Source organism: Dictyostelium discoideum (assembly GCF_000004695.1).
Source record: "Dictyostelium discoideum AX4 chromosome 2 chromosome, whole genome shotgun sequence".
In the NCBI taxonomy this organism is placed as follows: Eukaryota; Evosea; class Eumycetozoa; order Dictyosteliales; family Dictyosteliaceae; genus Dictyostelium; species Dictyostelium discoideum.
Window position 1 is genome coordinate 640432 of NC_007088.5, and position 14077 is coordinate 654508.

The following is a 14077-nucleotide window of genomic DNA, read 5'->3' on the forward strand; positions in this document are numbered from 1 at the left end:
ACATTTAACACACTTTAATGGTACCATTAAGTGTATGAATAAAAAAAAAAAAAAAAAAAAAAAAAAAAAAAAAAAAAAAAAAAAAAAAATAGATTACATTTTTTATCTTGCTTTGTTTTCTTTTTTTTCTTTTTTTTAATTTTATATTAATAATTAAATTAAAAAGAAAAATGATTATTAATAAATAATAAAATTAATTAGACTGAAAAAAAAGTTTTTTAATTTTTTTTTTTTTATTTTAATTTTTTGAAATATTTTTTTTTATATATAAGCAGGAACTTGGACTGGTCCTAAAAATATAATAGTGGGCATTTTCCATTTTTGAATATTATTATTATTATTAAAATTATTATTATATTTGTCATTGGGATTTGAATAAATGGTATTTTCCATATTTATTTTATTGTTTTTATTCAAAAATTTAATAATATTTTCTAGTAAAAATTATTTAATATTAGTTTAAATGTAAAAATTATAATTTTTTCATATAATTTTATTATAAATAAAGATACCAACCAAAAATTGCCATTTTTTTTTTTTTTTAATTTTTTATTTTTAATTTTTTTATTTTTATAATAAATTTGATGTTATACTTGTTTTTTTTTTGTTATTTGATATATAACAAGATTAAATAAAAAAAAAAAAAAAAAAAAAAAAAAAAAAGGGTTTATTAAAAAAAAAAAAATAAAAAATAAAAAAAATATAATAAATAAATAAATAAATATTTATAATAATAAAACAAATGGTGGAATCAAATATTAAATATTTTATTCGATTTAATATGTGCAAAAACAGTAGCAGAATACCAATGAATCACATCGTTATTTTATGCGTTCAACCACCCTTTTTCACAAAAAATGATAGTTTTACTTTCAGAACACCCAAACACACTTTGTAAAAAAAATAAAAAAAAAAAAACAATTAAAAAGGATTTAATATTTTACAAAAAAAAAAAATAAAAATGAGTTTTTATTGATCTGATATATTAAATGCTCATATAGAAAAAATAATCCGATTTAAAAATAGAATCATTATATATAGTAATAATAACATACAAAAACACGTTATTTGATAAACAAATTGAGATTGAATCTCAATAAAAAATTCAGCCAGAAATGGAAAAAAAAAAAATATATTTTAATTACCCATCTTTTTTTTTTTTTCACATAATCATTTTATCGAGATTTAAAGGTTAATAAAATGTAATATTTTTTTTTTACTATTTTTCTTTTTTTTTATAAAAAATAATATAATTTTTTAGACTTATATAGAAAAAAAATTATATTTAGATTTTTTTTTTTTTTCTTTTTTTTTTTTTTTTTTTCTAGTGAAATTTCATTTTTTTTTCATTTTTTTTTTTTTTTTAAATCAACTAACTTCTAATAATGATTATGATAAAATTAACAATGATTTATACTTTTCTACTAAAATCAATTTTTATTTCGTGTGTGTGTGTGTGTATGTTTATTGTGAAAATAAAAAAAAAAAAAAAAAAAAAAAGCTAATCCAATTATAAAAAGATATTATTTTAACGTTGAAGAAAACAGAAAAAAAGATATTATTAACGTTAAAAAATTTTTTTTTAAGAGTAAAGATTTTTTTTTTTTTTTTTTTTTATATATTAAAAAGTAAACAAAATGTGTATATAGAATTAATCAAATATTAGAGTCTAAAAAATCAATATTTCAAACTAGATCAAAGTATAAAAATGATTTTTTTTTTTTTTGAAGTTCAAAATCATTTTTTTCATTTTATTTCTCATAAAAAAAAAAAATTAAAAAATAAAAAAAAAAAATAAAAAAAAAAAAAATAATTCATTAAAGATAAAAAACACACAACATGAAATAATTTTTTTTTTTTATATAAATATATTCATTCACCAACACTTTCTAAATGTAATGTTTCTTTTTATTTGCTTTTAAAATAATTCTCTTTGGTATCCTTTTATTAAATTTTCAAAAGGTAAGGTATTTTAAAACGAAAGTTCAATTTTTTTTTAATTTTTTTTTTGTTAAAAAGGATAAATTTAAAATATAATTAATATAATATAAAATAAAAAAAATAAAAAAAAATACAGTTGTGACAAACAATCAAAACTATACTTTTTTATAAATTATAATTTAAAAGCAAGTTTTTTTTTTTTTGGAAATAATTGTTTTTTTATTTTTTTTTTTTTTTTTTTTTTTTTTTTTTTTTTTTTTTTTTTTACTGTTATTAATTAAATAAATAAATTATTATATTCTAATGATGGTATATTTATTAGTTAGCATAAAGGATAGATTTAAAGAATCCCATGGAAAAAGGTCAACCAAGACCACAGTTAACACAATCAACAATCATCACCTTTACCAATAATATCAACAACAACAACTAGAAAGAATCACTCAAGGAGCAGTACATAAAGGTTATTATTAGTTAATATTGGATGAATTGAATTTGGCACACTCTGAAGTGTTGGGGGGGGGGGGGCACTAAATCATCTTTTGAATGAATATTTCTCTACCATCGATTTACAAGAAATCTAAAGTTATTGATGTCATTGATAGTGACTAATGGCGATCATTTAATTGGCAAATATTTTAATTGGTTTAGAACTACTCTTACATAAATCTTTAGAATGGGAATCACCAAAAGATCCAGAGCAACCATTAGACGATAAAGGTAAAAACACTTGGTAGTAAATCAAATGTTTCAAACACTGATAAAGAGATGAAAGATGAATCTAATCAAGATAATGCTGATGACTTAAATAGTGGTAGACTCAACCAACTTCATCTGAAAATGATACAGGTAGATACTCTTAAAAATCTTAAATTTCAACTACCACCACTACCACCACAATCAAGTGCATAACAACCGCTAAAGAAACAAAAAACAAGTTGATAAAAATCCATGTAGATCAATGGGTGATGCAAATTATGAGTTAAAGAAATGTTTAAATCTTAAACAAGAGCAAGAGGAACAATCATGAACCAAAAGAAAAAGCACCAAATGCCAAAGAAAATGAAAATGAAAATCAAGATCATGAATTCATTAAAGATGATGAAAAACTTTATAAAGATTAAGAAACCGATCAAGCTTTAGCCGCACTCTCAGTAGTAGTTACAAGATATTCCACTAAATAAAGCTAAAGATGATCAAGCAGAACAAGAAGAGGATCAAATGGATATCGAAAATGAATCATTCATAATAGATTCGATTGAATCTAAAGGATATGAAGAGATTGGTGGAGGCACAACAAAGAATTGTTTTCAATTTGAAAACATTAACTGGATTTTTTAAATCACCACTTTCTTGTTGTTACTTTTTTTCAAAGTGAAATTTCACAAAATAAAAGAAATGAAGTAATTCAATAAATAAAGAATTTTTAAATTAAGCTGATTTGGGAAGATATTTTCCCCATTTTTTTTTTTTTTTTTTTTAATAAAAGTTTATTTTTAGAATTTAAAAAAAAAAGAGTGTGGGGATATATTTTTTATTTTTTTATTTTAATTTTTTTTTTTAAAAAAGAAAATATCTTTTTTTTTTTAAAAGTTTTTCAATTTCAACTAAAAATAATATTAAGCACAATTGAGTAACTATTTTTTTTTTTTTTTTATTTATTTATTTATTTGTTTTTAGTGAATGAAGTAAAACTATAATAATACAGTTAGAGAAAAAAAAATAAAAAGATATTTAGATAGATATATAGATAATAGAAATAGGATATAGATTGATTTTTAGATTACAGATTGATTTTGATTTTTAGATTACAGATTGATTAATTTAGTTTAGTGTACTGTAGTGTAATTTGGTTTAGTTTAGTTTGAATTGAATTGAATAATATTGGATTTAGATATAGTATTTTGATTCAATTATTTATTACTAGTTTATTATTATTTAATCATTATGTTCTTTGAAATAACGTCTAATGAGTGGGAATCTAGATAATTTCTTTAAGAAATCATAGTAAGGACTTTTAGGACCTTTTGGAGCTCTTTGATCACCAAATGTGTAATGTTTAGAGATTTGAGTAGCATGCTTTGCACGAACTTTTAGACGTAAATTATCAAGATATCTAAATGCTCTTCTTTGTTTTTTCTCTTGCAAATAGCTCTCAAGATATTCTTTTCCGATTTAGAAAATGTATGCTAAAAATATTATAAATACAACAATACCAGCATACATTCCAATTGGAAATTCTGTTGTTTCCTTTTCACCATAACTAATTGTTGATTCATCTTTACAAAAAAAAAAAAAAAAAAAAAAAAAAAATTAATATACAGCAACAGTAATAAATAAATAGTTGAGAGATTGATGTATGTATGTATTTATAAAACTTACATTTAAATTGGAAAATTTCAGCAATAAAGTATTGACCATCAACAGAGATACTGATATTGAATTTAGTATCAGAGTAGTTATATTTTAGCATTTCAGCATAGTTGGTTACATTACAGGATACACTAGAGTAGGTGTGAATGTCAATTTCATGTTGTGTGCATGGTTTGCCATCAATTAGAATTTCAAGATTTGAATCACCAAATGATGTACCATATATAGTGATTAGAGCAGTTTGATCGATTGAAGATGTGTTTGTGATGGTTGGTGGTTCAAATTTGTAGTAATAGCCTGCAGATGGTAGTTGGTAGTTATACATTCTTTCAGTATCAGCACTTGAACTTGTGATTAGTAATCTTTTAGAACCAGATGTATAACGTGGTGAAAGTGATCTAAGATTTGGTGCAATTGTACATTCAATGGTTGTAACATTAATTGAAGAAATATTACACACTACTTTACCAATGGTAACGGTTGTTGTATCTTTGGCATAGTCAAAAAAGTAATGACCATTAATAGTAACCATTCCACCACCACATGGCACTGCAGGATCACTATTTTCAATAATAGGTTTCAAAGTGTATTGTTCAAGCATATTACTTTGTTGATCACCAAGTTGGAATCTATAGCTTGCAGTCTTTTTATTACCTACAGGATAACCAAATATAAGATACTCATGGCCACTTGCTATTACTGTACCATTTAATGTAATGCCACCAGAAAAAACAACAGTTATTATCGAATCCTTAATAGAGTCACCTAGGTTATAACCATTAATTTTAATGTTACCATTTTTCTCTTGATAAACTTCAGTAAGTTGTGGAGGATTGTAACTAACATTAAATGAACCAATTTGTAAAAGATTATAGTAAATGTTTATCGTGTGGTTTGACCCGAAGCCAGATTTTAAAACACAAGTAAATGATAAACCATCACCATCTTTCGAATGAATACAAATTGGACCATCAGGCTCACTCTCAAATGTTAATGGGATATCTCTACCATCAAAATCTACAGTTCTCATAAAGATACCTTTAATTTTTAAATCATCACCAGGTGTATTTGATTTAAAGCTTTGACCATCAGTAATAGTTGGAGTGATCTTGAAATTATATCTTGGAGCTCTAAATGATTCATCACCATCCTCAATAGCGAGTTCCATAAAACCAGGCTGGGTATTATTTGGTAGGAATATGAAAATGGTATTATTACTTTCAATAAAAAAACCAGGTTCTTCCAATGTTGATGTAGAATTCATTTTGGTAATATTGGTTTTCATACTCATACCAGTAATTACAGTAATAACAATAACTTTAGAAAGATATACACCAGTTACATTGAAAATCTGTGAATTTCCCCTTTGTTGAACATTTTGAATCAATGGAAGATCATAGGATATTTTAATTGTATTGCTTGTGTATTCACCATCAATCTATTAATAAAAGATCAAAAAATAATTAGTAATTGGTTATGTTTAGTTATAATATATATTATTATCTCTTACAGTAACAGTTAATGGAATATTATAGCCAAGAAAACCATAGTTTTTACGAGTTGGGAGAGTGCATGTTATACTTTTTGAAGAATTGGTGTTGAAACATTCAATTCTTTTATTACCAAAAGTACCGGTAACATTTTGTTTAGATCTTAAATGATTTCCAGTAAATGTAACATTTCCACCATTATTGTTTAGAACTCCTTCCATTCTTATCAGTTCTGGTGAAAATGAGAAAGTATAACTTCTATAAAATGTGTCACATATTTTGACATCTATTTTCCAGAGACCCTGATATCTTGCTTCATTTATTGAAAATTTAACCTCGGTGTGGTCATCATTAATAATACCAAACTCTTTGCGATTGGAGTAGATATCATTTTTTGAAAAAATTTCAATGGAGGTGTTAAACAGGTTACTTCCTTTAATAGTAAAACTACCCTCACCATCAAGTAATGGATCTACTGGTATTGAACCCATTTCATACGTAGCATCGAAAAAGTTCCATTTGCCCAACCTATTATCATAATAAAATTTTAAAATACCGCATCCTTTGGGTATTTGGATATTGAAAAGGTCCAATGTAGAGTTATAGATAGGCCAAAAATTAACACCATTTAATATAATAGGTTTTACCATCCCATTTGACCTATATGCAAGATTATATTCAAAGTTAAAATTTCCACCAGTGGTTGGCATTTTTGGAAACGAAGAGATCTCTGGTATAAAAAAAACTAAAGCCGAAATGTCGTATAGCTTGTTTTTGTATGGGTAATTGAGAATATCAAAATAATATCCATCAGCAGCCTTTTCTAGACTAACTTCAATTGCTTTATTATCATATAGGGTAAATGATTCTACCTGTTTTGTGCAATTTAGTTTAGTTACCACCAATGAGTTTGGTGATTCATCCTTCGTAAAAATACATTCTGGTTTGGAAAATAAAAATTTATAAATTAAAATTACAAAAATAGATATATATTTTATTTTCATTTTATATAAATTAAAAAAAATAAAGAAAAATTTTATTATTAAAAAAAAAAAAAAATAAAGAAAAATTTTATTATTAAAAAAAAAAGAATGAAATAAAAGAAAAAAAAAAAACTAAAGTGGGACAAAAAAAAAAGAAAGAAATAAAAGAAAAAAAAAATAAAGTGGGACAAAAAAAAAAAATTGTGTTTTGCTTTAAATAATTTTTGAGAAATTTTCTAAAGAGTGTGAGTTTCGATTAAAATATATTTAATCAGCCCTTTCAAAAATTTGGAGGGGGGGTTAAATAATTTTTTTTGGATTTTCTAAAACTTCAAACAGTGTCATTTCGATTAAAATAAAAATTTTAAACCCCTTTACTCAAATTTCTCCTATTTATAGAATTTATTAATATTTTTTTAAATAAATTTATTATTATTATTTTTTTTTTTTTTTTTTTTTTTTTTTTTTTTTTTTAAAAATACTTGGGTTTTTTTTATTTTTTAATCATTTTATTAATTCTTTTTAAAATTATAATTATGATTACATTAAAAACTATATTATTTTTAATTTTTTTAGTTTCATTTGTTTCATCAGATAATAAAATTAAACCACCTATAGCATGGGGTATTTAGCATTTTTAATTTTAATAGTTGGGTTTTTAAAAATTAATGTTTTAATAATTAATATTTTTATTTTTATATTTTTTAATAGAGGTAATACGCAATGAAACTTCTTTGATATTAACATATTATAAAAGTCAACCTTATGTTACGAGTCTTATTATGTTCAAAGACAAAACCACTCCAAGAACTGATTTTCCAAATTATTTTAATTGTAGTCTCATTGTTGGAGAATTTAGATATTGTATATTCCATTCTGAACTTCCTTTTTCAAGATTCTGGGGTAGTATTTATAGTAAGGTATGTGCAAGAGAAGAAGCAGATCCAAGAGAGGATTGCACGTCCTATACATTAGATGAAGTGATATATATTCATCCATATAATGTTAAATTTAGTGGGCCTGTACCAACATCAGGAGGTGATATTATTATTAACGGTACTTTTTTAAGAATCTCAGGAGGTCCAAATACAATGGATTATGTCGTCCATGGTTCTTTTTCGAAAGTGGTTGTCAAAGGTAATTTCTCAGATCCATCATTTAACTGTAATAATATCACCGTTACGATTCCACCAGGTGGCGGATTTTTTAAACTAATTTTTGGCGAACTTGGAGGAGGAGAATTTGATATTTCATATGCACTTCCAATAATTTCAGATATTGTCCAGGATTCATCAAAACAACTAATTACAGTTAATGGCCATAACTTTTTTACTGATAATGGATTGGTAGGTGTTTTTTTTGATAATGTCTACCAAAAAAATATAAATATTACAATCAATCATACACAAATTCAAGTGATGGGATTTAATAGAGTTGATCCTGGTCCAATGTCTATTGCTATTGTTATAAAAGATGTATATATCGAAAAGAATTATATTCATTGTTTCCCAGCAATAATAACATCAATATCATCAGTATCAAATGAATTGGGTGGTATTGTAACAATTAAAGGTTCAAAGTTATCTTCAACTTCAAATTCATCATTAATTCCAACAATTACAATTGGTAAAAAACAATGTAAATTTATTAAATCATCAACAACTGAATTAGAATGTAAATTAGATCCAAATGAATTTGGCGGTAAAAAGTTATCAGTTGATGTTAATTTCAATGGTTGTAATTCAACAAGTTCTAGTAGTATTCCTGTAACATTTACATATAATATCCCAACATTATCAAGTGGGTCATTTTCAAATGGTGTCGTTGCTTTAATTGGGAAAAACCTAGGAAATTATGATGAATCATTCATTCAATTATATGCAAGTGGAATTAATACAAAAATTGACAAATTTTATACATCATCTGATGAAAAGAGTATATCATTTAAATTACCACTTTTGAGATGTAAATCATTTAATATAAGTTTCAATAGTGATGGGATTTCTTCAAATGTACTTTCAATTTCAGCATCATTATCAATTAATGTAATTAATAAACCATCAGTACCAAATGGAACATTAAATATTGAATTTTATTATATCGATTGTTCAATTAGTTCATCATCAACACCATATATTACAGTTGGTAACTTCTTTACCTATCAATGTTCAATACCATCATTACAATCACCAACATTAGATTTTTATCAAACATCATGTTCAATACCATATGGTACTGGTATGAATAAACAATTCACATTCAAATATTATTCATATGAAGTAAATGAAAAATTTTCATATTCACCACCAAAAGTTGAATCACGTTCATTCTCTAATGATAAAACTATTATTACAATTAATGGTAATAATTTTGGTAATTCAAAATCATTGATTCAAGTTTATTTCAATGGTAATGATATTTCATCAAAAATTCAATCATTAAATAATAATCAATTTACATTTAAAATATTAAATTCATATAAAAGTGGTCCAATTAATATTACTGTAGATGGTAGTAGTATGGATTCGTTATTTTATTTAACATTACCCCCTATTATTAATGATATAATAAATAAAGATAATAAAACATTAAGTTGTGGAAGTTTAATTACAGTTTCAGGCAATAATTTATTAACAAATGATGAAGAATTCAAAGTTAAAGTATTAGCAAATAATCAAGATACAACAATAATTAAACAAGATGAAAACATATTATTAGTTAAATCTGATAATAATGAGAGTCCACTAAATGTTTCAGTATTTATTGGTAATGATTTAATAATATCAAATGTAACATTAACATATTTAGAACCAATAATTACAGTAATTCCAACTATTAAAAATAATAAAGATGGTATTTCAATAATAATTGGTGGGATTAGTTTGTCAAATATTATTAATGCAAGTTTAACACTCTCTTCAAATGATAATAATAATACTATAATACCTCTTAAATGTAATTTACAATGTAGTTTGTCCCCAAATGGCACATTTTATATTAATAATACAATAAGTTCAAATGAAATTGATATTACTAATCGTTTATTATGCCATTCAAACTCAATTGTTAATGAGACATCAGGAGTATTAAATCTTCATTTTACTTCGATATCATTCCATCATTTTGTTAAAATTGATGAATCTGAATCTACTTCATCTTCGCCATTATCATCATCATCATCATCATCATCATCATCATCATCATCATCATCATCATCATCATCATCATCATCATCATCATCATCATCATCGTCATTTAGTGGCGGAAGTAAATCAAGTAAATTATCAAGTAGTACAATTGCTGGTATTACAATTGGTTTTTTTAGTGTTGTTGGGGTTTTTGTTGATATATTTTAAAAATAATCACTCATGCCAGAAACTCTTAAAATAAAATTTTCAAATTAATTTTAGAAATTAATGGAAATATAAATATAAACAATAATAAAAAAATAAAAATATTACTTAGGATTTTTTTAAACATTTCTTTTATTTTAAGCAAACAAGGTTTTTTTTTAATATTTAAATTTATGTCCACTTTTCAATGGCCATAAATTAACCTTTTTTATCTAATTTTTTTCATGATTTTGTGCCATATCAATTTCTGCTGGCATTTTAACATATTAATTTCAGCCTAGTATATGCATGCTGCAATTAATATGTCAAAATCACCATAATAGTTCTAACATTCAGTTTTAATTAGTGTTTTATCTATATCCTACTTTGGAAAAAATTTAAATAGTGTTTTTTGATTATCCATCATATTTTAAGAAATATTTATTTTTTATATATTATCTATGATTTTTAAATTATCCAATTTTTTTTTTAAATTTAGGTGATATGAGCACTCTTGTTATTAAAAAAATTCTGAAGGGGGAGTGGTAAATAATTTTAAAGAGTGTTAGTTTCTTTTAAAATATATTTTCATCCCTTCAAAAAATTGTACATAAAAAACTTATTTTTAATTTGATAGGTTCTATTATTAGAATTTTATAATATTTTTTTAAATTTTTTTATATAATGCTTGAAACATATTTTTTTATTTATTTTATAATTTTTCAATTGTTTGTTTAACAAAAATTTTTATATTTATTTTTGTTAATCATTTTGTTTATTCTTTCAAATATTATTATGATATTAAAAACAATATTAATTTTTTCGTTTTTAGTTTCATTTTTTTCAACTGCTCATTCAATTGAAAAACCTTTTGTAATAGGTATTTATCTTTTAAATTTAAATACAGTGTAAATTTAAATACAGAAATCTATTTTTTTTTAATAATTCCATTTATGTTTTTAAAATTAATAACTGTATTTAAATATTGTTGAACATTAGAGGAAATACACAATGAAACTTCTTTGATTTTTAAATTTTATAAAGAAAGGTCTTATATTAGCCGTCTGGAAATGTATAAAGACCGAGAAACTCCAAGAACTGATTTTCCAAATTATTTCGACTGTACTCTCATTATTGGAGAATATAGATATTGTGTTTTGCATTCTGACCTTCCTTTTTCTAGACTATGGGGTAGTATTTATAGTAAGGTATGTGTAAGAGATGTATCAAGTCCAAGAGTGGATTGTATTTCATATAAGATAATAGATGTTTCATATGTGGCTCCAGTAAATGTCAAATTTACCAGTCTTCCTCCAACCTCAGGAGGTGATGTCGTTATAAATGGTAGTTTTTTAAGGTTCGTTGGAGGTCCAAATAAACTTGATCATAGCATTCCTCCTTTTAACCCATTTTATGTTAAAGGCGATTTCTCAGATCCATCATTTAACTGTAATAATATCACTGTTACATTTCCACCAGGTTCCGGATCATTTTGGGTATTTTTTATTGACGGAGTAAGTGGTGAATATTTAATTTCTTATGCACACCCAAAAATTTCAGGTTTTATTGTGGATTTATCAAAAAATGTAATAATAATTGATGGAGATAACTTTTTTACTAATAAATCTTTGGTTCAAGTTTATTTTGATGATATCCAACAACAAAATATAAGTATTACAATTAGTCATACACAAATTCAAGTAATAAACTTCAATAGAATCGATCCTGGTCCAATGTCTGTTCTTATTACAGTAAATGGAGTTCAAACCCAAAATAATTATACTCATTGTTTCCCGTCAATTATTACATCAATATCTTCAGTATCAAATGATTTGGGTGGTATAGTAACAATTAAAGGTTCAAAGTTATCTTCAACTTCAAATTCATCGATAATTCCTTCAATTACAATTGGTAATAAACAATGTAAATTTATTAAATCAACAACAACTGAATTAGAATGTAAATTAGATCCAAATATATCTAGTGGTAAAAAGTTATCAGTTGATGTTAATTTCAATGGTTGTAATTCAACAAGTTCTGGTAGTAGTCCTGTAACATTTACATATAATATTCCAGCACTATCAAGTGGGTCATTTTCAAATGGTATCGTTACATTAATTGGGGAGAATCTTGGTAATAATAAAGAATCATTCATTCAATTATATACTAATGAAATTAATATAAAAATTGAAAAATTTAATATATCATCTGATCAAAAGAGTTTAACATTTAAATTGCCACATTTAAAATGTAAATCATTTAATATTAATTTCACTCGTAATAATATTTCAATTAACACAATTTCAATTTCGGCATCATTATCAAATAATGTAATTAATAAACCATCAGTATCAAATGGAACATTATTTATTGAATTGTATTATATCGATTGTCCAATTAGTTCATCATCAAAACCAACTATTACAGTTGGTAATTCATTAACCAATCAATGTTCAATACCATTATTAAAATCATCAACATCAGATTATTATGAAACAACATGTTTAATACCATTTGGTACTGGTATCAATAGACAATTCGCATTGAAATATAATTCAGAGTTAGTAAATAACATTTTCTCATATGCACCACCTATTATTAATGATATAATAAATAAAGATAATAAAACATTAAGTTGTGGAAGTATTATAACAGTTTCAGGTAATAATTTATTAACAAATGATGAAGAATTCAAAGTTAAAGTATTAGCAAATAATCAAGATACAACAATAATTAAACAAGATGAAAACATATTATTAGTTAAATATGATATTAATGAGAGTCCACTAAATGTTTCAGTATTTATTGGTAATGATTTGATAAAATCAAATGTAATATTAACATTTTTACAACCAATAATTACAGTTATTCCAAATATTAAAAATAATAAAGATGGTATTTCAATAATAATTGGTGGAATTAGTTTGTCGAATATTATTAATTCAAGTTTAACACTCTCTTTAAATGATAATTTAAATACTATTATACCTCTTAAATGTAATTTACAATGTAGTCTATTTCCAAATGATACATTTTATTATAATAATACAGTATTAAGTTCAAATGAAATTCATATTACAAATTATACTGATAGTTTATTATGTCATTCAAATTCAATAATTAATGAAACATCAGGAGTATTAAATATTCAATTTGCTCAAACTTCATTCCATTATGATGTTAAAATTGATGAAATTGAATCTTCATCATCATCATTTTCACAATCATCTTCACCATCATCTTCACCATCATCTTCACCACCATCTTCAACATCATTATCATCTTCACCATCATCATCATCATCATCATCAATAAGTGGTGGAAGTAAATCATTAAGTGGTACAGTTGCAAGTATTACAATTGCTTGTGTTGCTGTTGTTGGTGCTCTTGTTGCTATAATTTAAAATAATCAATCGTGCTTAAAACTCTTTTAAAATAATATTTTCAAATTTATTTAAAAAAAAAAAAATTAATGGAAATATAAATAAACAATAAACAATAATAAAATATTATATGAATTTTTTTTAATTTCTTTATTTTCAATGCAAAAGTGATTATTATATTGTTATTGTTATTTTTATTATTATTGATAGTGATGTGTAGTTAATGGTGATACTAAACGAGTTTCATAATATAATTTCATTAAATGATGCTAACTGCGAGTTAATTTAACTTTTCTTTGACAGAGTCTTTATCCTCCTCAACACCATCATTTTCTTCGATTTCTTGATAATTATTATCAAAACTTTTTCTTTGTCAATATTTGTGAGATTTTATAACTGTTCCTTTGTGAATTTTTGATTTAAGCCATCCAATTTTCTCTTTCTTTTTGTTGTTACTATTTCCGATATCTATTTGATCCTTTTCTTGTTCTGCTTGATCAACTTTCTTCCTCCTCATCTTTAGCTTTATTTTGTGGAATATCTTGTACCTCTGAGAGCGCAGCCAAAGGTGGATC

The 14077-nt window shown here is 24.1% G+C and overlaps 8 protein-coding genes across 8 annotated transcripts; 5 read left to right on the top strand and 3 right to left on the bottom strand.

Moving 5' to 3' along the window:
* Positions 1–261: 261 nt before the first annotated feature.
* On the bottom strand, positions 262–529 carry DDB_G0271578 (hypothetical protein; the record flags this gene model as incomplete). Its single annotated transcript, XM_640507.1, has 2 exons — positions 262–434; positions 517–529. The coding sequence occupies 2 exons, from the start codon at positions 527–529 to the stop codon at positions 262–264; spliced, it is 186 nt and encodes a 61-aa protein (XP_645599.1).
* Positions 530–1406: 877 nt separating this feature from the next.
* DDB_G0271580 (hypothetical protein) lies at positions 1407–1649 on the top strand (the record flags this gene model as incomplete). Its single annotated transcript, XM_640508.1, has 3 exons — positions 1407–1458; positions 1502–1588; positions 1630–1649. 3 exons carry the CDS (start codon positions 1407–1409, stop codon positions 1647–1649), a joined length of 159 nt encoding a protein of 52 aa, XP_645600.1.
* Positions 1650–2709: 1060 nt separating this feature from the next.
* DDB_G0271582 (hypothetical protein) lies at positions 2710–3065 on the top strand (the record flags this gene model as incomplete). Its single annotated transcript, XM_640509.1, has 2 exons — positions 2710–2790; positions 2952–3065. The coding sequence occupies 2 exons, from the start codon at positions 2710–2712 to the stop codon at positions 3063–3065; spliced, it is 195 nt and encodes a 64-aa protein (XP_645601.1).
* A 97-nt stretch (positions 3066–3162) lies between these two features.
* Positions 3163–3282, top strand: DDB_G0271584 (hypothetical protein; the record flags this gene model as incomplete). The annotated part of the gene is made up of 1 exon (XM_640510.1): positions 3163–3282. One exon carries the CDS (start codon positions 3163–3165, stop codon positions 3280–3282), a length of 120 nt encoding a protein of 39 aa, XP_645602.1.
* Positions 3283–3879: 597 nt separating this feature from the next.
* tgrJ1 (IPT/TIG domain-containing protein) lies at positions 3880–6808 on the bottom strand (the record flags this gene model as incomplete). The annotated part of the gene is made up of 3 exons (XM_640511.2): positions 3880–4064; positions 4264–5752; positions 5825–6808. 3 exons carry the CDS (start codon positions 6806–6808, stop codon positions 3880–3882), a joined length of 2658 nt encoding a protein of 885 aa, XP_645603.2.
* Positions 6809–7323: 515 nt separating this feature from the next.
* On the top strand, positions 7324–10143 carry tgrK1 (immunoglobulin E-set domain-containing protein; the record flags this gene model as incomplete). Its single annotated transcript, XM_640512.1, has 2 exons — positions 7324–7411; positions 7499–10143. 2 exons carry the CDS (start codon positions 7324–7326, stop codon positions 10141–10143), a joined length of 2733 nt encoding a protein of 910 aa, XP_645604.1.
* A 771-nt stretch (positions 10144–10914) lies between these two features.
* Positions 10915–13523, top strand: tgrK2 (immunoglobulin E-set domain-containing protein; the record flags this gene model as incomplete). The annotated part of the gene is made up of 2 exons (XM_640513.1): positions 10915–10999; positions 11119–13523. The coding sequence occupies 2 exons, from the start codon at positions 10915–10917 to the stop codon at positions 13521–13523; spliced, it is 2490 nt and encodes an 829-aa protein (XP_645605.1).
* A 352-nt stretch (positions 13524–13875) lies between these two features.
* Positions 13876–14019, bottom strand: DDB_G0271648 (hypothetical protein; the record flags this gene model as incomplete). The annotated part of the gene is made up of 1 exon (XM_640514.1): positions 13876–14019. The coding sequence occupies one exon, from the start codon at positions 14017–14019 to the stop codon at positions 13876–13878; it is 144 nt and encodes a 47-aa protein (XP_645606.1).
* Positions 14020–14077: the final 58 nt, after the last annotated feature.